This window comes from Lethenteron reissneri, chromosome 11 (assembly GCF_015708825.2).
Source record: "Lethenteron reissneri isolate LAM-NWPU_2019-01 chromosome 11, ASM1570882v1, whole genome shotgun sequence".
Lineage (NCBI taxonomy): Eukaryota > Metazoa > Chordata > Hyperoartia > Petromyzontiformes > Petromyzontidae > Lethenteron > Lethenteron reissneri.
Genome location: NC_083789.1, coordinates 6,515,628 through 6,540,367, shown reverse-complemented (window position 1 = coordinate 6,540,367; position 24,740 = coordinate 6,515,628). Strand labels below are relative to the sequence as shown.

Sequence of the window (24,740 nt, the reverse complement as noted above, 5' to 3'; positions counted from 1 at the left end):
GCGAGACCTTCGCTCTGCTCGTATTTATCCTGAGCCCGACTTTGCAGTATTTTTGGTGTTGTCAGACATATAGATAACATGTGCTGTAAATCAATTTTAATCCGAGTTTTTTTTTTTGGGTACGTGATATTTAATCGATAACGTTGAAAACCATCATGACACGTAACAACGCCGGTGCTGGAACGAGCGGGTGGCGATTGACCCCCACCTGGTACGCGGCCATGTACGTGGGCAGCAGCTCAGGCTTCTCCTGCGTCACGCACTCGTACAGGACGGACGACAGCATGTCGCACGCCGCGCGGCCCTGCCAACGGCAACCGCACGACACGGCACACGGTTACACTGCGTCATGAGCCCAGGAGATGCCTGGTTTGAAGACGCCACAACCAGAGTCCGATCTACGAGTCTATTACTGTGCAGCCCTGTCAGAGACTTAGTCTGTGACGTGAGTGTTCAAAGACTATCAGAGGAATCGTCTGTCAGCTGTCTAAAGGCCCTTTCGAAGATAGTCATTTAAACACATTCCTGCGGAGGGAGCTGGTAGGAACGTTGGGTTGCTCGGTGCAATGGCCAGGGTCAACGGCGGCGTGGTATATTCCGCAAATATGGCCGACTGTGAGGGCGGACACAAGCCGGTGTGAGTAGGTTAAACGTTGAGTTTTATAAGGGCACCACGGGGTGACCAGCCCCTCGCCACCCAGCCCCACCCCTCCCACCCCCCACCCAGCCCCCCCCCACTCCACCCAGGAACACACCTCCCATTTTTGGATGCACGACGGACGGACGGACGGACACAATAATCCCCTGCGGGCTGGTGTAACCAGGAGGTTCCTACCAGTAAGATGCCAGCTGAAACAATTACTGTCAGAGGCTCGTCATTTAGGACCATCATAGGATGGTCTGTCACAGTCTATTGTACAAAGTCTGTCGATCTACTTCCTGAAGACCACATCAGAAACTCTTCTGCCAGGCAATTGTCCAAAGACCCTAACGGAGACTGATCTGCCAATGTACCATCTACAGGCATGTCCACAGAGTGGTAAAGAGTCAAGGAGGCATCTCTCACCTCTTCAGAGCTCTCGACCGCCTTGCAAAAGTGCTCTGCAAATGCCAGGATGGCTGGGTCGGAGGAAAACGCTTGGATGGCTTCGGGCTGTAAGAAAAAAAACAGTTTTATAATCATGCCAATAAAGCTGACTGCAACACACCAAATATACGACAACAGTTCTGCGCTTCTATCTTCCACAACCGTACCGCAACGTGATGAAGGCGCTGATGCCTGCAGGATTTGTGAACGGACATTTTCCTCACACTAGCGGTGAGGAATATTTTCCCCACCGAGAGCCAAATAGGACGTTCATATACCTTTGGCGGGCCACACATTAGCACCTCCGATTAGCACGGTTGATTACGTATGGTGCAAAAGAATTTCACATACATACAGCACACAGATCAGTCACTTCCATCATTGAAAGAGTCACACAAGTGACTGAGCACACTATAATTTGAAACACGGTGTTGCCCGGTCGAAAATGTTCTCCAGTATCTGATTAGTGCAGCTAATACGCTTGCAGCGATGGACACATTTATTTTGCGGGCTGCTTTGAAGTGATAGGTCTCAAGTGGCCGTAGGCCATACGACATGAACTCACGGGATGTATCCGGCCTGCAGGCCATAGGTGCTCCTCCCCTGTGTTACAGTCACTGTCGTGTCAATCGGTTCCCTACTTGTTTGTTTACTACTGCTACTTTCATGTTCATCACTATGCCCACTCTCTCATTGTTTATCTGCAAATTATATTCTCATGATCGTGATTTACACCATGTCACGAAACCAATTACTCAATTGGGATTAGACACAACAATCATCGCCCTCCTACTGCCAGACTGAAGCCCGCTTGCAGGCCAGGTACAGAGTCACCTTGTGCCACATAAGGACAGCTGCCACTCGAGATGTCCTTTCAATAAATATTTAAGATGAGATGTTTTGCAAGTCACTTATCACGTATCAAATGCTTCATGACGCCCCGGCATATAGGGTGCTTTCTAAAAAAATAATTATTATTCTTGGCAGAATCAAACTGCGATGGTCACCCGGACTCTCTGTAGCTCGGGGCTCTGATGAGTGAAGGTCTGGGCGAGGAGGCTGCGGTAACCCATGGGGTCTTCGGCAAACGATAGGTGCCCGGCGCGTTTCTTCACGTACAGACGCCCATCCCGCTGCAGCATCGACCTGGGAAAGGGCCAGCGACGAACCCACGTGGCGTTGGTCAGAGCAATGAGGGATGGTGGAGGTGGTAGGAGGGCAGACAATTGTTTAAAGGCGAGTGCAGGAATATTCTTGTTACCGAAGGCACATTAGGAAACTTCGAATACCTTTAGCGGCAGGGCACAAACAATAGCATACACTTTAGCGTTATACAATTATAAAACTAAATATAATTAGGGATCACGTAAATCGCATCAATGCGATGCCCTGCCCATGTGTTTAACTTTCCTCACACAAACGCATTGATGTCGGGTTGAACGATATCTCGGAAAGATGATCCAATATAAATTACACGTTGCTCGGCCAAATTGTACAAAGGATTTTCCAAAACTTGGCATGATGTGAACATGCCACGTTCACGTCATTCTCCTCCTCCTCTCCCCTCCCAATAACGTTGCGACGTCGTCTCGCAGCATCACACGAACAGCTCTGCGTGTGACGCCATCGCGTTTGTGCAGCTCAGAAGGTAATTTTTTTTATCAGCAATTAAACACTTTCCCAGGACAAAATTGCACAGGTGTAATTTTATCTCCCCATTTTTTTCCCCCTCGTTTTATATCATTTATTCTCACGTGCGTTCAGGTGTGCTCTGGCAATTCGCGTGACGCTCACCTGAGCTCCTGCGCGCTGTTGCTCGTGTCGATGGAGATCTCCCAGTGACGCGGCCCCTTCACTTTCACCTGCATTGAGAGAAGAGAACACTTGAGAACACAACACACATACCCACCCCCCCTTCCCCATTTACTCTTGAGATTACTGGGTACGTGATGTTAGTGAGCACCTATTAGGACCGACATGGAACACAAAAGAGGTGCCGTAACCACCGATACGCCCAATCGCTTTTGTCACCACCACCATATCACTTATGTATTTTATGCTTGGTAAACCTAGAGGAGAATCATGCCAGGTTTAGATATCCGAAATGTCACCGGTTGTTAGAAGAAGTAAAACCCGAATTATTGACATTGTAAGGCAACATGCTCATCAATACTCCCAATTACACACAAATACAAAGATCCCCCATGTAGCTTTCAATACACTGTTGGGGAAAGTGCTGTTAGCGCGCCCCTATGAAGGCCAGTCCCATAACAAAGATCCCCCGTATAGCCTTAACAGACTGTAGGGGCAAGTGCTGTTAGCGAGCACCTATAAAGGCCGGAACGGTACACGAGGGGGTGGGAGGCCAGTACCACGCCTGACCGCATTTGTCTCCCTAGTGGCGATGTTTACACACCGCACCAGGTACTCATTTCAGGCTGAGTCGACCTAGGGGAGGCCCAGGACCGGTTCAGATAACCGTCACTGCTGTTGGCCGTGAGCGGGAATCGAACCCGGGTCGCCAGGTTCATAGCGCAGCGCGCTAACCGCTACACTAACGCTCCCATAACACACACACACACGCACACACGCACAGCCCTGAGGGGAGAAACTACAGCCCAGCTGCAGAAGTACCTCCTTGAGTAGGTGGAGCTCGGGCAGCAGGGTGGGAGCCATGAGGTCCACGGATATCTCATCGTACCACATGGTCGCCTGCAGGTCACGGAGTCGGGAAAGAACAAAACACAAATGCGCGCATTGCTGATGAAAGAAGAAACGGTTTTAATCGCCATGTAAGTTTGCACAAACAAGGAATTCACTATGGCGGGACGGTGCATACATTGAACAAGTAGGAATCTTAACTTATATAAAAGGTATACACTCTAACTATACTAACGTTACAAAGTATAAGTAATACCAAAGGGCTAAAATCTTTAAAGTAGACCTTATAAAATGCTAATGTAAAATGTTAATTAGCCGTATTAAACAATCTTAAAATACAAAAATACAAATAAGATTACACGTTGTAAGTATGAGATCCTGGGAAGTTAAAACCGGTCCAGAGTTTGCCTGTTTCCAAACAAATGCCACTGGAAAACACTGAAGGTGAATCGGCTGATGGTTACAATGTTATACATGTAGACTCTTGCCTGTCTGGTTATGTATTACTCTATCATGCGATTAAGATGCAAAGCAATTGCTCTTTAGGTGAGATTTACGGTATTCTCTGCATTATAAAGGCAATTCTTTTGACTCTATATTTAAATAAAAAGTTTGTTGCATCTTAATATCCACTTGGTGTGTGAAATTTCTATGTGTTTCCAAATTAAGCAGTTTGCAATTATTTTCTAAAATTTGGACCATGTTGCCAGTGCACAACGGCCTACTCTTCTTAGGATTACGTCACAAGATCTTTCAATGTCCACCGCGAATCAGACCGGCGCGTATTTTATGGTTCGTTCGCCTGCGGTGTTATTAACCGGGGCGGCCTGTCAGAATCGAACCGCAAACATCTGTATAACAAGCGGCAAATGCCCGCTCGGCCGTGCATGCCACCAAGTAAGGTGCGGGGGGGGGGGGGGGGGGAGGGGTGGGGGGCGGAGGAGGGAGAGCAGCTGCGCCAGCGTGGGGCCACCGTGCCTGGTACGTGGCGCGGATCTTGGCGTAGCAGGGCATGCCGGTGTCCACGTCGACAGGCACCAGAAGCCGCGGCTCCACCGCCAACACGTACAGGTGGCGCAACGCCTGCAGGTGGTACCTGGGGTGGCGCGCAATGTCACGTGTCAGCCACTTTAACAGTGGAGCTGCGTTGATTAGTCGATCAAAAACATTACGAGCAACTAATCGATTACGCGTGCCCCTTTAAAATAACCCCCCCCCCCCCCCCCCTAGTCCTGGAACATGTTGCCTGCCGGAGGCGGGAAATCTGCAATGAGCCATGCGCAGCGTGACGCGGCCGATGATGGGATAAGTGTGTGTACGTTGAACTTCTTTTGCGCCGTACGTAGCCAACTGTGATAATCGGAGGTGCGGGGGAAGCACAACAACTAAAGTCAAAAATCAGTTCTGAAGAAATTCGTCTCCATTATTAAAGAAGCCTGAATATAATTGGTGACGTTTTTCATCGCTTCATAGATTGAAATCGTACCCACCTTTAATAAGCTGTTTCAATTTCACTCTACATAGGGTGCTTGTTGAGCCGTGTAGTTATCGGCTTTGAAAACGGGTCTAGGCTGTGAGGGAGTGGCGGGAGGAAGGCTGCCCTCTCACCTGTTGTCGGTGCTGTGAGCCGGGAAGCGTGGGTAGAGGGCACACAGCAGGGCGGCGATGGCAGAGTTGGACGTGCTGAGCGAGCACCTGCAATGGGACAAACGGAAACTTTCAGTCTCCGCGTGGAGATCTCTACACTCCACCGGGATGCTGGTACACAAGTTGCGGATATGGCTATGACTTTGGCACGGTGCTCACGGAAATGATGAACCGGAATAAAATATAGTGAACGCAAAATCCTGGAAATTATTGTCGAGGTGGTCGTTGGGGGAGAGGTGAGCCCAGGACCAACTCAGATATCACTCCACTTACATTAGCCACAGACAGGAATCAAACTCAGGTCGCTGGGCTCATAGTGCAGTGAACTAACCACTGCACCAACAACACATGTACATAAATACAGTCCTTTGTCAATCCACTGCTCGATGAAGGCACCGCAACACATTTTGGTCATGGGGGTTCTTTGACCGTACTTCACCACGCTGGTAATGTGCGGGACGGTGAAGGGGGAGGGCCCAGGGCTGGTTCAGATATCGCTTGGCAATGATGTTAGACGTTGCTGGTAATGGAACTCACATCACCGGGTTTGTAGCGCCACTGCACTAACCACGGCACCACCTTCTCCACCCATGGCCACTAACCCTAGCCCTTTAGTATTTCTCTCCGTGCCGCCACTGGCTGTGTAGCGAGTCGGTGCGGGCAGTGGCAGGGTGACCGCACTGACCTTCCGGCGCCGAGGAACAGGAAGCCCAGCGCCATGTGCGAGGCCATGTGGGCGCCGTAGTTAAGCTCCCCGCCCGTGCGGTAGTGCATGAAGCGGCACAGCTGCAACGCCTGCAGGTTCCCCGTGCCGGCCATCACGAGCGCCAAAGCGAGCAACGTCACCGATAGGCACGACTCAAGCGTGTGCCGCCCGACCTGTGGTGCACGCCACACCGCGGCCAAGTGGGGAGGGTGGGGGGGGAGTGGAGGGGGAATCAGGTTTGGTGAATGTGGCACAGGCGGCAGTGAAAATGGGGCGGCAGCACGGCACACTGTGACAGTGACTAGAGTGTCGAATGCGGCCGTCTGGAACGCTCTTCCTTCCGAAATTAGGAAGCCACTGGGAGGTATGCACTCCTAAACCTAGATTGAAAACTCATTTCTTTAGAGCTGCATTTTGTGTTAAGTTTATTGTCCTTCCCCCGCACCCCCATTAAGCACAGTTGGCTACGTACACTGCAAAAGAAGTTAAACATAGATACATATTAGAATCACAGTTGCTGCCAAAATAAATCCCATCTCGGGTACTCGATTAGAGCAGCAAAGATGCCGGCAGTGATGGAAAACTGTCATGAGTAAGCCTCTTGGAAATGGTGGGAAGTAGTATTGGGTTCGTGCGCCACAGGTTCCCCACACCCACACACCCACCCACCCATTCCAGCATCAAACACATTTCTGAGGTTCCACCACAGGGAATAAAATCATGGGTCAGCAGAACAAATGCTTACCAGCTCCACGACGGGGTCGCTGGTCATGCCCAGAAACCTCCGTGCACATTTGTACTGCAGCAGGGAGAGATCGCACGTGGGTTTTGTGAGCACACGTGATATGAAACCAACGACAAAGATCACGACGCACTAGCTCAGGACCTCCAATCCTCACTGAGCAGGAAATCAGTTACTTTTTAACACAGGCCATGGAGGTGGTCGTGCGGATATGGGGACTCAATTAGCCTATGAACAAATCACCTGGGGATTTGCCCAATCGTATCAGATCTTGGAAGCTAAAAGCAGCGTTGAGAGCCTTAGAGTGCTTGGATGGGTGACCACGATGCACGTAAAATTATCACAGGTGGCCGCAGGAAAATACATTGCTGTTCTGTATTTCTATGGACCAAAGTCTACGCTGCCCACCATCACCAACCCTCACTGACCAGCAATGGCCAAGCATGATCAATTAACCCTAATGACCCGCACAGTGTGGGGAAACCCTCATCTAGCAGTGGATTGACAAATGTGCTGGACATGAAGAAATTTCTTCAGTCAACAGTCTCCAAACCGCTGGATGAAATCGCGACTTCAAATTGTGACAATTTCTTACATTGTGAGAGGGGAAGATCTGTTACAGGCCTGTTTGAGACCAAAAGTAACAATGTTAACAAATAACGCACGCGAATGTGCGTGTGCATGTATGTGACAACGTACCAGGCAGGTGCAGGCAGAATCGTTGGCCGATCCGGCAAATCGAAGGCCCATGGCCATGCACGCACCAGAAATGATGTTAACATGGGCCTGCCTGTGGATAGAACACCCGTAGGTTTGGAACTAGTGTTCACAAATGCATGTTTGCTAACAAGTCATCACCATCATAAGCCAAGGTTAGTCAATTGCTGTATGAATGAAGGCCTACCCCCAAGCTGCTGCCACCTCTTACCATCCCTACGATGTAATAATCTACCAAAGCACCTGCCCACAAATGAATTTCATCATTCCATCTCCTCGGTGGCCAGGTGGGTTCAATGATAATACCGTGTCAGGGACACTGAGCCAACACCGCTGGGATCCTGGGCTGGATATTAGATCGGCGAGACGTTAACTACGTCGCCTGTTATACAAAAAGTTGTGGGTTCGATCCCGACCCTTACGCATGTATATTAGGAGTTTGCATGTTTTCTCCGTGGTCGCATGCTTTTTTCTCCGGGTCCTCCGGTTTTTCCCTCCACAATTAGAAATGAGCGTTTAAAAGTATTTGGCTGCTATAAATTTCCACATGATAAGCCACTTTATTGAGTTAGCAATTGTGGCCAAGTCGCTTCTGAAAAAGGGCTATACAGTGCAGTGGGCCTTACCTGGTAAAATAAAAAGTTTTAGTTTTTATAGATTTCAATCACCCATGATTCTCCAGCATAGTGAGTTTCTGGTCTCAGTATATGTTTTTATTTTATTTTATTTGACATATTCCAATTCTGAAAATTAAAACCCTTGGTTTGATCAATTTACATGGGATGAAAATCTTTTGCAGTGCATACAGAAGGTGCGTCCATAGTGTGGATAACAGGTAATGATTCAGGGGTGGTTGAGTGATGTTATCTTCAGAGGATGTTGTTTTTTTGTCTTGCGTGTGGGGTTGTTATCTGACCCAAGGTGCTGACTCACTCCAAGAGATCCCAAATGGAAACCTCCTTCGTCTCATGACTTGATACGAATCGCAAAAGTTGAAGACAATTGATTTGAAAACATACATCAACAAAAAACGGTTCTAAGGCACGCTCATATTTTTTTACCCCCAAATAGTGGCGGCTGTACTTTTGAAATCGTGCCGAGCTCACCACATGGTCTGCAAGTTGACATCGTGTTCAAGGACCTGAGCTGCTCCGTTCTCCACATCGAAGTCCAGTCCATACTGCCGAACAATCTGTACGCAAGTGAACAATTCGGGGGGGGCTGATAAATTACAAGTACAATGGATACACTTGGTCTTGGCGTCATTCTTACAGCTTCAGGGCTCTCATGAAGGCGCTGTGTTTCACAGACTAATAAAGTCCACAGTTGCTTCACAGCAAGCGGCGGTGGTATGGGTTTCACGTTAGTATTCGTACTGCCGTACAGGTTAAAAAGAGCGGAACACAAGGGGCAGAGATATATATTGCTGTTGTTAGTTCAGAGGAATTCAAATACACTGTACACACCGAAAAAACACAACAGAGGCGCGTATATGAAATAACAAAAGGTCAAGGAAATGTGGTGATAATTGTAATATAGCAAAAACACAACACGAAAAAACGTACGCCCTCGAGTACTCAATCAGTGCGGCTGAGTTCCTGGCAGTGATATATAAATATGGTTTGAGGGCTCTGACAAATCGTAGGTTCCACCTCTCTGTGCTAAGAAAAGTTGCTGTGGAGAGGTTGCTTTGTGGTCTAACGAACGCATTAGAAACCAGCCTGTCTGTTTTTAAACAACCCTGATCAGGAGGTCAATCTGGGGTGACCTCAAGCCATAGTATTCCTTTTCCTGACCTACAGAGAGTGCTTTGTGGGGCAGAGTGTGTGGTGTTTCTAGTGGGGTTGGTGGTAATAGTTTCCCTCTCCCTGATGTTGATATCCTTGCTTGTGGGGGGGGTGGGGCAGGCTGTGGTGTGGCGTTTCTCGTGGGGTTGGTGGGGAGCGGGGTAGACAGCCTCACCGCTGGCACGTTGCTGTTTATCCACGCCTCTGTGGGCAGGACCTCGTCCCACATGATGAGTCCCTTTGCCAGAATCTGGTGGGGGGGGGGGGGGTCAAGGGTGAAAAGTCAAGGGCAGTTGCCTCTTCCAAAATTGAACAACTGTTTGTTTTGCGGTACTGCGTTGGCAGTTGTGTACAAGCACAAATAATAAACTCAACACAATCGTCAACAACAAATGCACAAATTTCAATGATGGTGCAAGGTTAGATTGCATCTACAATGCTTCACTGTAGACAGTCCTGTCCCATATTTACTCTTCTTAATACAGATCAAGGAAGCATAGAGGGATATAGATGTGGGACAAGACTGAGCATCTAAATTGAAAACTCATTTCTTTAGTACTGCTTTATGTGTTTAGTTTATTGTCTTTCCCCCACACCTGTGATTAGTACGGTTGGCTATGAACGGTGCAAAAGAAGTTTAACATACATACATACAACACTGCCCTAAAAGGAAAAACAAATACAATAGTCTACGTTTCTGGCAATGGTCCTTCTTTTATGTGGCCATAGTTCTTAAATAGATATAATAGAGCCGGGTCGTCATCTTTTATACAGTTTTTTTTTTGCTTTTAGGGCAGGGTTATAAAAAAAAAAAGAATATTGGTCGCGGCAGCCTACGTGTTAAACACTGTTATTGATGTAATTTGTTGAATGTGTTCCTCTTTCAATGCAATCAGCCCCCACAAATGATTAACAAAAAAGCCCATGATGCATTGCTCTGGTGCATGATGGGTCATAACATATAAACAAAGCTCAGTTCTGCGTCTTCACATACAAAATATTTTTTAGTCATCAGCTTATTCGTGTCAATGCCAACCAAGCAGCATTTTGTTTAACAAGCCTGACTCAGTTTGCTTTCTTAAACAAATATTGGTGGACAATTTTGGTCTGAAAAAGAAAATAGGCCGATAGACGAAAATCATTTTAAAGACAGAACAGAGGCCTGTTAATATCACTTAAAAAAACCACGACGATCAACTCCAAAAAAACCTGCCAATATAAAGGGCGCAATGTGGACTCACCCGCAGCATGAGGAAGTCCGGCTTCACGAAGTCTAGGAGGTACTGGGTTTCTGGTGCCTCTAGCCAGTCGGCTATTGACCTAAGATGTCAAGCATCGCACACACATATTGGTTAAACGGATAGCGACACAGCCATCCAACTGCAAGCATTGAGTGTGTTTGGTGGAAGGAAAGCCCTGTCTGCATCAGCAGGCCAGATTCACATCTTGATGAAATAGGGGAAGCAAATCCCCTTTGGTGGTGCACCCCATTATCGGTGGTGGCGACGTGGGACACTTTTCGCCTAAATGCTGCTGTGGACAGATTGTTTTGTCAAGACCGTTGTGAAGAGGACGCATCAGAAACCTGTTAGTCTGTTGTTTACAGACCCTATCATTGGCCAATCAGGAGTAGGGATATCGGGCCATTGGTTCACAACCCCTGATCAAGAGAGGACCGTGCTTGATTGGTGGTGCAAGGTGTGTGAGGTCTCTCTGCTCAAGTTGGTGGGGAGTCGGGTAGACAGCCCAAGATGAATAAAAATTAACCCGTGAAAACAAAGTTTTTCACTATAAATCCTTTATATGCGTGGCGGCTAGAGTCCTCTCGTCCTCTGGCTTGAGATGGCTGCCACCTATGGGTCAGATGATTGCCTGCCACCATTAAGCAATTGGTAATTAAATATAAAAACATTTTTCCTAAAAAGTATAAAGTTATGGAAAAAAATTTTCACGAAAATAAATTGTCACGCACAACGAGTCTGTGTGCAAAATGTCAGCTCGATTGGATCACGGGAAGTGGGTTAAAAAAACGACCGAAAGATTTGCACGGTCGTAAGCGCGCAAGCAAGCAAGCAAGTGAACTTAATATAAAGGATTTAAAAAATAAGATTTGGGCTGGTGTGTTTTGATAACTGCGTTACAACGTCCTCCATGGTCACTGCTTTCCATTGGCCATCCCATCCTTCTCTCTCAGAAGCTAAGCTGAGTTGAGCCTGGGCAACCGCCATGCACAGCAGGTTGTTAAAGGATGTGCGGTGCTATGCGATGATCAGCGAAGGGCTGTGCGACAAAATCGATTCCTGTTCTGTACTTCTGCGCTTCCACGCCTATGCTCCACCGCCTTCACCAACCAGCACTAACCAAAGCGGTGAAGTATGGTCAATTAATCCCCATGAGCCGCACGGCCTGGGGAGGCCTTGATCCGGCAGTGGATTGACAAGAGTGCTGTACATGTGCACGTCCTGTTAATTGCGGTTTGGCAGTACGAAACTTTTACGTAATGAAAATCTATATGCAACAACGTTAGTACTATGTCAGCGTGGTAACCTGTTGTTGGTCTTCAGGTAGATCATGGCCAGTGCCAGCGTGGCCCCTGGGCAGGTGACATCCACGTTGACGCTGTCTCCTTCCTGCAGTGTCACACACACACACAGATAGCAGAGGGAGCACAGGCCGTCTCACCGAGCGCATATCTCCATCCACAATGAACCCAGCGAATCTGAGTTCGACTCCAGAGCATGGATAAAATCAGGGGCAAATAGTCTCTGAAGCTGCAATGAGCCTCATTTATGTCAACTCAGCCTTAAACGGTGCAATGTGTAAATATTAGCATTGGGGAGACATTGGCTGTCGGGCGTGGTACTGGTGTGGTACTGGTATAATTTGTGCCATTGTTTTTGGTGAGCCTGTGCGTAAGAGCGTGGGTGAACGTGTGCACGCATGTGTGTGTATGTGTGTGGGGAGCGGCAGCGTTGCCGTCAGGGGACAGTGTTACGGATCCGACGACCCGAGCTCAATTCCAGGCCACGGCTTATATCAGTGGCGATTCATATCTGAACTGGTCCTTGGCCTCACCTACGTTGACTCAGCCTTAAATGGGTTCCTGGTGCTGTGTGTAAAATCACCATCCCAAAGACGACCGGGCGTGGTGCTGGCCACTCCACCCGCCCGTGCGCCGTGCCGGCCTTCGTAGGCGCTCGCTAACAGCACTGCGTTTACAAGGCTGTAGCGGGTACCTTTGTGATTTGCGTGTGTACGTTTATGGATACACGAGGTGGTGCTGCTGCTGCCAACCTTAATCTGGTAGCTTGGCGACTTGTGGCGCTCGCGCGATGCCCCCGACGTGCTCCGCCGGTGCCCGCCCACCATGTACTGGTAGAGCTGATCTGGCACGTTCAGGTCCGACATGCCGATGAGGTTGCTGCCGTGCTGAGTGCCGAAGAGCAGGGCCCACGGCCACCACGAGTGAGAAGAAGGAGCGGCAGACAGGAGGAGGTCAAACATCCAAATATAGGACCACAGAGGTCGGGTAATTGTTGGCACTGGTTCTGGCTGCCGCTTATGAAATCTGCGCACGTTACATTTTCGAGAGCGTTTTTGAGATGATGGAGTTAATAAACTAAAACAAATAAACAACAAACCATTGCGGCACGGAGGTGTGCGTCACTCACCCCGAGGCACACCATGCCAAGGCCCAGTCCGGCGGTGAGCGAGTACGACTCCCGGTCCGTGCAGTTTTCCATCTCTGGCCCAGGTGCCCTCCCTGCCAAGAGTCCACAAGTCATCGTGTTCAAACATCAGCGATCCAGGCACACACGCGAAAGACACATGACATGCTTCAGAGCAGGGATTTCCCAAACTCCAGTCTTTGTGAATCATCACAGCACACTTTTGCACATTGGCCAATGAAATGCAGATGAAGTTGACACACACTGCATGAACCTGATAGTTGGTAAACATGTACGTTGCGGGACAAAGATCCCTCTATAGCTATACAACCAGCTGGGATAGTGCTGTTACCGAGCATCTAAGAAGGCCGGTACAGCACACCAAGGATTAGTGTGGCCAAGACCATGCCCTGCTACCTTTGTGTCCCCAGTGTGATAATGTTCCCATGACACACCAGCTACTCATTTGAGGCTGAGTCGACCTAGGGGAGGCCCAGGACCGGTTCTGATAATCATCGCTGGTGTTGGCTGTGAGCGGGAATTGAACTCGTGTGGCCGGGTTTGTAGCGTAGCATGCTAACCGCTACAATACCCACACACACAAACATTGACACGTGCGCCCAACCCCCCGTACATGCCCTGCCCTACCGATCTCGTTGAGCAGCGTCTCGGTGATGTGGCGGTGAGCTGTGCCCTGGTAGACGAGGCCAACGGCCATGGCGGCCGCCACCTGCACACCGTGCGCCACGTCCATCTCTGTGGTGGATGGCGGCAGCAATGCAGGCAGGTGCACGGCGAGCAGTCGCGTCACCGCCATGTCCATGGTGCCCAGCTGCGCCGCTGACACGCCCAGCAGCAAGCCGATGGTCGTCATCTCGTGGCCCTGCACACGACGGCGATAACGACACAGCCTCAGCTGCCACCTCCGTCATCATCATCGTCATCATATTCGTCATTGTCCACCCTCCAACTGCCGCCGTCATCGTCGACACCGCCATCACGTTGGTGCTCTCACCTTCAGGACTACAACGAGGGTGCTGTGACCCTTAGACGTGCACTTTAAGGCCGATTCACTACGGCCGCTCTCTCTCAATGCCGATCAGTCGCCTACTTGTTTCTCCGCTACTGCTATTAATTATATTATCAGACATGTGGAGTGGTGGCATGGTGCTTCGTGCCCTACGCTACAAACATGGCAACTTGAGTTAAGATTGATGGCCGTGCACCGGCCTTCTTAGGCGCTCGCTAACAGCAATATCCACAGCAGGTTGTATGGCTACGATAGTGCGTGTGCGTGTATGGGGAGCGGAAGCGTAGTGATTAACGTGCTGAGCTACAAACCCGGTGACCCGAGTTCTATTCCCGCTCAGGCCAACACAATTGACGATTATGTGAACCAGTCCTGGGCTTCCCCTAGGTTAACTCAGCCTCAAATGAATACCTGGTGTGGTGTGTAAACATTGACCACTGGGGAAACAAAGGCGGCCAGGCGTGGTGCTGGCCAACTACCCCCTCGTGTGCCGTGCCTGCCTTCATACGTGTTCGCTAACAGCATTTAATCCCAGGCTACACGGGGGATCTTTGTGGGTTTAAATTGTTGAAATTACTCCCCGCCTCCGCCAGGCAATCGGCCACACTCCCGCCGTGGTTGTATCCGCCACACCTTGGTGAGATAGTCGTGCACGTGCATGATGGGCAGGTCGTTGAGGTGGCCGCTGAGCCCCAGCGCGAGCAGCACGCCGGCGTACTCGGGGATGGGCTCGCCGGCCTGCGGGCGGTTGTTGTAGGAGAGCCACGCAGCGTGCAGGCGCAGGCGCTGGGCCGGCGCGATGCGCAGGCCGCACGCCACGCCGTTGTGGAAGCTGGGCCAGCTTGCCATGTTGGCCGGCATGTCGATGTTGCCGCTGCTGAGGTCCACGATCATGTTGTGCGGCGGCGCGCGGCCTAGTTGGGACGGGCCGGGATGGTGTCGATATGTGCGATTAGTTCGTGTGTGCACCGAGAAGCGGGAATTGGTATGGCCAGAGATGGCAATGAGGGGTTATAGTTGTCGTTTTCTTCGGATTATGAGATGCTCCAAAAAGTGAGATGCACCACAAACTTGTGCCCGGTGTCAATAAAGTTATAAAAATGTGGTGTCGCACACGCAGCACTCTTTTTTACAATATTAGCCAGCCACCGGAGCTTTGCACTTTTAAATCTAATTTGAAAACGAATTTCTTTAGAACTGCTTTTTTTCTTAAGGTTGTTGTCCTTCCCCTGCAACTCCGATTAGCACAGTTGGCTACGAATGGTGCAAAAGAAATTCAATATATATATACACACAGAGCGGATTAAAAGACGGATTCACAACTTATTAATCCAGAGAATACAGTAGACGTAGAGCCTTTTGTCAGTTAGATTCAGCTCCTGTTCTACCACTACAGGGCAGCTGCTGATGTTCGTGGTAACGGATATAGTTCTAGAGCTGGAACTATTACGATCCGTTCGACCGTGACTACATTTTAACTGGATTCCACTATGACGTCCATCACTTTTGAAACACATTACAACAACGATTGAACGAAGCACCCACAAGCGATCGTAGGACAACCCCGACTGGAAGCACTGACCGGTGAGGTTGAACTTGGTGATTGGGAGCGGCTCCGTGGGCAGCGGGTGGTGGGTGAATAGGGTGAACATCCCCCGGCCAACAGGAAGAGCCATGGTCCTTGGCAGAGCTGCAGAAGCCTGCGGTGTCAGCGACATGGCAGATGGAAAGAGGCTTAAGAGAATCCCTGTGATCCATGGACTGATTCAAACCCATTTGAGCCGGGGGCAAAGCGATGACGTCACATGGCGGCATGCCGTCGCAAGATGACGCGTCACGCCCGGCCACCTTTGCCTCCCAAGTGGCGATGTTTACACACTGCACCAGGTACTAAATTGAGGCTGAGTCGACCTCGGGGAGGCCCAGAACTGGTTCAGATAATCGTCACTGATGTTGGCCGTGAGCGGGAATCAACCTCAGGTCACTGGGTTTGTAGCGCAGCGCGCTAACCGCTACACTACCCCTTCCCCCACACACGCACACACCACATAAACACTCACCTCGCCTCCTTCTCCTCGATGAAGTCGTGGTCGCTGACCTCGGGCCTTTGCACAACGTTGATGCGCACGGGCCGCGTGCTCTGCAGCAGCCGGCGCACCTCCTGCGCGCGCAGGTCGCCCGGCCACACCAGCGACATGACGCCGCCGTCCAGGTCGCCCATGCCATCGTCGTCCTCCTCCTCCTCCTTCGTCATCGTCATCGCCGCTGCGGTTGTTGCACTCGCCGCTCCAAGGCCGCCGCCTGCTGCCGGGAGAGGACGGATCGCCGAGTTAACGAGCATCGACCGCAGCACCGTCCGGAAGGTGGCTCAGCAGTAAAGCATTGAATCAGAGTATTTATTTAAACTGGAGGAATCGGATTAGCTATAAAGCTCTTTTTTACAGATGAGGAGATGGCTCTGCAGTCAAGCTAGTGGCTTGCAGGTGAAAGGTTGCGAGTTAAAATTCTGGTTGAGTGTGACTCAGCCATTCACGACCCCGATGGGGTCGATAAAATGAGTACCAATTTCTGAGGAAGTCAAGAGTGGTTGTCACCCATTGTCTTTGAAGTGGTTTGAGCACATGGTCAATGCCTATAGCCCTAGCCAGATCAAGAGTTTCTCATCAAGCAATGTTCTGTTGTAACTCCTAATTCAGCCCTTATTAGGAAAGGACTACCAAACCCCTGAATTAAACAAAGGTGATTTGTATAACCAGGTAAGACCTGAGAGGACCAGGACCGTCTCATTTGCTAGATAGACCTGGCTCTGCAAAATGACGAGAGAAATAGAATCAAGTACTACAATGAAGAAAATAGAAAATAAGAGCAAAAACAAGCAAATAGAAATCAGAACAAATGCAACCACGTTACAGAAATGATGCGATGCTATGCCGATTGCGAGCGGAGTAGAAGTGACATTTCTTCATGTCGCCCAACAGCAGGAACTACGAAGCGATCAGCGATAGGAGCGAGCGAGCGAGCGACCCGGCACACCAACTGAGTCACACACCCGCGTCCGCACTGCCCGCCGTCCCCAAGCCCCGACCGCTGGCGCCGTTTCCGTTGCTCCAGCGCTCGTCCCCTTGAGAGCTGAAGCCGCTCGTCTGCGCCTGCTCCCAACGGCAACAAGCACACCCATCATGTCTCGCACAGCGGCACAGCGAGTGAGAAACTATCTGGGAGAGAAGGGGTCCAGATGAATGTTATGTTTGATACCTCATGGGCCATACAGCCACATTACTGTGAATTTCAGCCAGATGGCGCTGTGAAGGACTCCAAAAACTGAAGAGGCTCTTAATTACACTCGGGATGGGGAGGAGGCAGTCTGTGGGCAGAGTAACGAGCCAAACGTGAGCCCTACCTCTAACCCGAACAGACTAGCCAACAAACAACGAGTACTAGCCCTCTCTCACCAACCGTATACCTGACCGATAGATTGCCATGTTACAGAGCAAAATAAGTTGCCGTTATTATTATGAACTAGATCACCAGTACTAGATTTGAAGCTTTCGTGACTGCAAGGATTCATATTCTTAGGTTTTTTCGGTAAAGTCACGTAGATAAAAAAATGTAATTAATAAAAGTAATTAAAATTAATAAAGTAAAATAAAAATAAAATTATTTTATTTTTATTTTACTTTTATTAATTTACATTTTTTATCTACGTGGCTTTACCGAAAAAACCTAAGAATATAGATCACCAGTCATTTGTACTCACCCCATTATTGAATCCAACCCTAACCAACCAGTCATATGAACTAACCCTCTTATTGAGCCTAACCTTAGCCATAACCCCACCTCCAATGTTTTGGTAGGATCCCTTTTCACAGTTTTTTTGTCTTTCCCATTGTTTTTCCATCGAAGTCCTTGCACTGCAATGGTTAGTGCATACAACTTTCAATTTGAAAGTCTCAAATCTCAGAGTTGTGAGTTGAACTCCTGCTCAGGGGTCGTGTAAAGCGTGTGAACCAAGAAGCGCAACCCCCTTATCGTCCCAGCCTTGGAGAGGTACACGGAGAAGGATGATGTAATGGAGGGAAGGAAGAGTATCCAAGCATGAAGGACAATGCTTCAGATTTGAACTCACAACCTTACAATTGCAGCCCATGCCTTCGAACCAACGTGTGCCACCCAGCAGCAGCATCTCTTTATCTCTCCCCTTTAATGACAAAAGGCTCGTTTTTTTCTTCTTGGTTCTTTCGGTAAAGTCACGTAAAAGGGGAAAAATAAATAATAAAATAAAACATAATAAAATAAAATTCTCAAAACGTTTCGGCCACAACGCAAGCAGCCGTCCTCAGGTGAAGAACAGGTCTGTCGGAAAGACAACGCATTCAGACGTCGTGAGAATTATTTTATGTTTTATTTTTATTATTTTATTATTTCCCTTCTACGTGACTTTACCGAAAAAATCAAGAAGATGAATCCCTGCAGTCACGAAAGCTTTAAATCGAAATTTAAGGCTCGTTTTGCTCCTCCGGGTACCGATTTCTTGTGCTCGCTCGCGGCGCGGGCCTGCAGGGAGAGGTCCTGGCGGCCGACGAGGGCGTAGGCGGCAAGGGGCCAGCGCTCCGGCGGCGCTGGGCGGCAGCGGCAGACGGCCTCGTGCAGCGGCAGGGCCACGCCGAACGGCAGAGACGCCAGGTCGTGCAGCGTGAACCCTGGGGACATGCGCGCGCGGTTCCCGCTTGGCGATTATCCGTGGGTAGATGATCCGAGGAGCAGATTAATAACGACAGTAAGATGTGTGTACATGTGCTATGATTAGATGCTCTTTGATCGTCTGGTGGTAAAACTTTTGATTGGTTTCACTCGTTTTTCAAACGTTTCCTCATTAAATCGGTGTCCGTCGCACCAACGTAGTCAGATCGTCAATGACCAATTGTGAGCGTCGGCCCGCGCACAAGGGTAAATTGCACAGCTTTGTACTAAAGGTTTCTCATCTTGTATCATCTTTCATCGAGTTATCGTACCAACCCCCCAATTACAGGCAGATGTAAAGACAGAATAGCTACACACTTTCAACCTGGGGGCAAATGTTATTAACAGCACCCATTAAGGGCGAAACAGTTACGGAGGTTTTGATGTGGTCAGCACCTGGCATGCCTCGCCACCTTTGTCTCTCCAATGTTTATGTAAACACAAGCAGTAATTTAAAGCCACATCTACCAAGGGGAGGCCAATGGCAGATTAAAGCAACATTTTAAACTAAACTAATTTTATCTTACCAGGTAAAGCCCACTGAGCTACATAACTCTCTGTCAGAAGCGACTTCGCCACAAATACAGGCATCAGGGGTCAGGATTGAATCCACGACCGCCTGCATACCAGGCAAGGTAGTTAACATCTCGCCACCACAGTACTCCATTTCATGGATTGCTCGTACACTCGCTCACAACAGCGTGTTTAGCATGGGTGCTGGTGCAAGGAATGAAATGTGGTCCCTTGTCCAATTTCGACCCCCAACTTCGTAGCCCGGTGTGTAGGCCCTTCCGACCCGTGGACTTCCGTGTAATGGCGCAGCCAGCACTCAATAGCTACGCTTTCGGATGTCGGCGATACGGTCAGGGGTGCGATTCACACGTTGCTGAATGGAGAAATAAAATCCTGTCGGAGCAAATCTGCCAATGCGTTTTCCAGGCTGATGACGATGAGCTTTGCTTGTGCAGTCTCACTGCCGGCACACCGCTCGCTCGCTCGCTCGCTCACCCATGTTGGCGAGGAAAAACACCAGTTTCTCGGCCGGGCTCGGAAGGGACGAGAGCTGCTCCGTGCAAATTCTGAACAGCAATCGGCATAAAGACACACACACAAAAACCCCACACAAACGCAAAATTACACGGAAATATTTTTTTGTACCAATAGCAGCTCAAGATGCTGTACAGAACAGAGGGACGTATGCATCGCGGGATATAAAAAGTGTACACTGGAGGTGACCAAACACGATTTAGTCTAATGCAGCGCTAGGGAAGCAACAGCTTGTTACGGCCTGGCAAACAGTAAATTTGACTTTGAGACCCCCCACCACCACCTACACATTCCACAAGGAGTGACTAATCCCATATCTGCATTTCCCATCAATATGCTTAATTCCGCTGTTGATATGTAAACTCCTTTGTCAAGGCGCTCTCCTCCCCCCACCCAGCTTAAATATACGCTGCCAAGCTTGGCGGTGTTCAATGGGACGCTGTCTTTCCGACAGCTCTGTTTCTTCACTTGAGGACGACTGATTGTGTTGTGGTCGAAACGTGGTGAGAATTTTAATTTAATGTTTAATTTTTTATTATTTTATTATTTCCCTTCTACGTGACTTTACCGAAAGAACCAAGAAGAGTAAATATCTGTTACTGTAAGCATCTTAGCTGTACTAACTGGGCACTCGAGGTTGAATATATTTTCAATCTTGCAACACGGTGTTTTGTAAATTTAGCACATTCAGTCACCTGTTATCTTTCAGAGCATGCAGTCCTAAAGAGTGGATCATTGTTTAATAATAATACTGGTAGGAACCTCCTGGTTACACCAGCCCACAGGGGATTATTGTGTCCGTCCGTCGTGCATCCAAAAATGGGAGGGGTGGGGCTGGGTGGAGAGGGGAGGGTGGGGAGGGGCTGGGTGGGGAGGGTGGGGCTGGGTGGGGGGTGGGAGGGGTGGGGCTGGGCTGGGTGGGGAGGGGCTGGTCACCCCGTGGTGCCCTTATAAAACTCAACGTTTAACCTACTCACGCCAGCTTGTGCCCGCCCTCACAATCGAGCATATTTGCGGAATACACCACGCCGCCGTTGACCCTGGCCATTGACCGAGCAACCCAACGTTCCTACCAGCTCTCTCCGCAAGAATGTGTTAATTTCAACTGTTATGCGCCACCGCACAGTCGTCTGCCACTCCAGGAGAGAAAGGGGTTGTGACTTAAGAGGCGTGAAGAGCCACATAAAAGCAGGAAGGCAGCAGCCAGGCGGTGATCTGGGGCCAAAAATTGCCCGAGCTCTGCGGTCCTCTGTACACTGAGATGTTTTACACCGATTCATGAGTGTTAATAAATGTGGGAGCACCCGTAGAAAACCCACACAAATTGAACAGATGGAGACAAGTCCACAATTGGCTGAATTGCCTTCTCCCGGCAAGCCAGGGTATGTATGGAACCTCGCCAATGGGAAGAGAGTTTCGCAACATATGTGTACGATCCACGTCTCATGCACAGTGCTGCATTGTAGGCGTGCGCCACTACCGCCCATCAACTCACCTGCTGGTCTCCTGCTCCGTCTGTGACCAACCATGTCCTAACAAAACATTAAAAACAACACATACAATTACACACACACACGCATCACAAAAACAGAACTGCGATGTACAATTCACTGCTCCATCCATGAAGGCTTCCTCACACCAGAATCAGAAGTGTATTTCTCGAGTAAAGCCCATTGAGCTCAGCTCTTTTTTTTTACCCGGCCCGGCAGACAACATCACACCGTGTCCTTCACGGTGGCTTTTGACCATACTTTACCACCAAGCTGGACAGTGCCATGCCTGGCTGCCTTTGTCTCCCCAGTACTGATGTTTTTACACATCAACTGAAGTTAGCTGTGGCCAGGAATCTCACTCGGGTTCGCCAGATTGGTTGCGCGTCACGCTCACCGCTGCACTGCTGCTCATCCCGCGCTGCCCTTACCCGCGGGTATCTTGTCGAGGTATTTGCTGGGCTCCAAGATTGCTGCGCTTTCGTCTCCGAGGATGTAAATGGCGAAGCTCTATGGGAACGCACGCACGGTACAGAGAGAAGGGTTGGGTGCGCGCTCACTGTGTTCCGCTTAGGGCCATATCTGAAATGTCCGTTATCGTAGGAGTAGCGGTGCCGCTCAAACGATTTCTCTGTTCCAACTTACGAGCACCACCAGCCGTGTGCGCTCACACACTCCGGGCACAGATGGGAAGGGTGGGGGCGCCCCACCGGCGCGCCACCCGATCATGCGGCACAGCCAGCGGCACACGCAGGGGGGGTCCCGGGCGACCACGTGGTACTGCGCCATGGTCTTTAGCTGGGCTGCAGACATGCACATACGCACGCACACACGCAAATACAAAGATCGTCCGTATAGCCTTAATAGAGTGTTGAGGTAAGAGCTGTTAGCGAGCACCTTTGAAGGTCGGCTTGGCACAACTTCACGCCCGACCGCCTTCGTCTCCTGAGTGGCGAAGCTTACACATCACACCAGGTACTCATTTAAGGTTGAGTCTACCTAGGGGAGGCCCAGCACCGGTTCAGATAATCGTCACTGGTGTTGGCCATGAGTCGGAATCGAATGCGGGTTGCCGGGTTCATAGCGTAGCGTGTGAACCGCTAAACTTCAGCTCCCAACTACATACGCCTACACACAAAAACACACACGTAGCCATGCATTGGATGGGTGTATTGTAGGTCGCTGTGCAGTACCTTGGGGCATCAACACCGCATTCTGCCCGAACGATTTCAGCAGCGTTGGGTTGTCGCGGAGGTAGTGGTCGCAATATGAGGTCAGGCGGAGGTCGCTGTGAAATACAGAATCGGTCAATAACAGGAATAAACGTTCGTTTTTGACACCACACAGGGCAGGGACATTCATACAGTGCGTCGACGTGATCATCATCATCATGTAACTCCTGTAGTTTGGTACAAGAACAATGTGCATGCATAATATACGTTTATTACTATATGAATAACCCAACCGGAAATTGATGCCCACTGTAATTTATATGCATTCATTAATCCCCCCCTCACCTTCCCACAAGGGCTCACAAGTGACATCTTCACATCTATCCCTCTATATAAGGAACGAAATAGGACTTCTCCACAAATCTGGTCTGTCGCCTGATGAAGCTAGTTGTAATTACTGGCGAAACGTCGTACTCACATTGTAAATGTTGTGGATTTGCTCTCCAACACACCAGTGTGCTGTACTAGTAACGAATTGGCATGTTCTGTCTACGTGACAAACCTTACTAATTGGCTGTGTCGGGTGGTGGCGGGTTTAACGACATATTTATAATTACGTGATATAACCAAAAAAACCTATATATTACTGGATGATATTGGTCGCGAAAGCCTACGTGTTAAACAGGATGTAAACACACGAACCTTTCTGATCAATTGCGAACCGCTCGCTCTACCGAGCCACCTGCCCGGCTCATCCACCGACAATCCTGTTCACCGTGCGGCAGTAGCTTACCACGAGTGCGCCCACCTCTTCTTCTTTAGTACAGCTGATGTAGATGCAGAGTAACAACTTACAATTTCACATTCAGGTGGTCAAGCCAGATAACCACGTTGGGAGCAGCAAAGTGTATCGCTGTGATGTCTCCTTCGTATTTGCGGATCAGCCATTGCGTCGTTATTCATTGTCCGGTCTGTTCTGGATGACCATGGTCGCACATTGGAAAATTTTAATGTTCCATTTGTGCATCGGGTATCCGCATCTGCCATGGCTTGTGCACCCACCTAGCGATCTGGTAGAGCAGCGTGCCGAGCGCGCGACCCGTCTCGGCGAGGGCGCTGTCCAGCTTGGAGTCCTCGTACACCAGGTGCAGCGCCCAGAACACAGTCGGCAGGTGCGTGAACAGCAGCGCCTCGGGGTTCAGGACGTGCACCCGGGAGAAGAGGCCCCTCTCCGCCTCGCCGCGCTGGGTGGAGGGGGGGGGGCGGAGGGGGGGCAGACACGCGAGGGGGAAGAGGAGGTGGATGAAAATGAAGAGGACGAGGAGCATTAGGATGACATTTAAACAAATAAAAGTCGGCCACGTGTGCTGGATACACGGTCTAAATTTGAAAACTTAGCGCAAATTACTCCAACTGGGAAAACGTATCGTAACACCACCCCCCCTCTCCTGTGAAACTATCGCAGACTTTACTCGTCCTGGAAACATCGCGCCTTCGTGATAGCCTTGTCACCGTAAGAACGGTACGAATACCAAATGTCATCATAATTTGAGATAGACGTGACTCAAAAGTTTCTCGCTGCGGGAGAAACTAAAGAGGTTGCAGAATACCTCCCCATACCTCTTCAACGCCACCGTCGAGGTTGGACGACTCGGCCATATCGAGACCCAGCATGCCAACCAGCGGATGGGACAGGAGGCTCTGATGGTAGCTGCTGTTCAACAGAAACTCCCAGTCCTATCAACAGGCAGCGACATACACAAAGCAATCAGACACCTTGCAGTAGCGTGGCATGGTTGGTGTCGGCAGTGTTGTTTTGTCTCCAGGTCTTCGTGTAAGCCTTCGACAAAATGTGGCCCGTTTCATCACCGGGGAAGTCCCCAACTGCCACACGAGGTTATACGAAAAGTTCCGCTCACAATGGATCATCCTTTTAGGGGGGGAAGTGATCGCACTTCTCAGTTGACGTTGTGCGTAAACACTTCCTCCATTCATGGACGGCGTAACCTCCATCCATGAATGGAGTAACAGAATTCTTGAAGAAATGAAAATAAATGGACGACACGATTCTCCCATCTTCACAATCATCCTACGTAGGTAAACGTTGCGCATCCATTTTATCGCCTAATTTATGCTTCTCATTTCGAATTCGTTGGAAAGCAGAAAAAACGTCCAAGCTGTACTCTCTTAAGAAACCCAATTAATTCTTTATCAGCGGAGGTGACTTGCACCACGCCAAGCGCAAA

The 24,740-nt window shown here is 49.6% G+C and overlaps 1 protein-coding gene across 1 annotated transcript in view; it reads right to left on the bottom strand.

The window, feature by feature from the left end:
* The window catches only part of ANAPC1 (anaphase promoting complex subunit 1), a 44,175-nt gene that overhangs the window by 4,999 nt on the left and 14,436 nt on the right, over nt 1-24,740 (bottom strand). Inside the window, 30 exon segments of the mRNA XM_061549912.1 lie at nt 209-304; nt 1,067-1,153; nt 2,095-2,233; nt 2,882-2,949; nt 3,722-3,799; nt 4,727-4,844; nt 5,357-5,443; nt 6,081-6,274; nt 6,847-6,900; nt 7,543-7,633; nt 8,667-8,752; nt 9,523-9,597; nt 10,589-10,667; nt 11,895-11,977; nt 12,642-12,776; nt 13,019-13,110; nt 13,664-13,898; nt 14,679-14,959; nt 15,628-15,729; nt 15,732-15,745; nt 16,106-16,349; nt 17,095-17,194; nt 18,570-18,745; nt 19,794-19,864; nt 21,328-21,364; nt 21,754-21,832; nt 21,968-22,125; nt 22,516-22,610; nt 23,557-23,738; nt 24,115-24,231. Of these exon segments, the coding sequence (XP_061405896.1) occupies nt 209-304; nt 1,067-1,153; nt 2,095-2,233; nt 2,882-2,949; nt 3,722-3,799; nt 4,727-4,844; nt 5,357-5,443; nt 6,081-6,274; nt 6,847-6,900; nt 7,543-7,633; nt 8,667-8,752; nt 9,523-9,597; nt 10,589-10,667; nt 11,895-11,977; nt 12,642-12,776; nt 13,019-13,110; nt 13,664-13,898; nt 14,679-14,959; nt 15,628-15,729; nt 15,732-15,745; nt 16,106-16,349; nt 17,095-17,194; nt 18,570-18,745; nt 19,794-19,864; nt 21,328-21,364; nt 21,754-21,832; nt 21,968-22,125; nt 22,516-22,610; nt 23,557-23,738; nt 24,115-24,231 (3,453 nt within the window).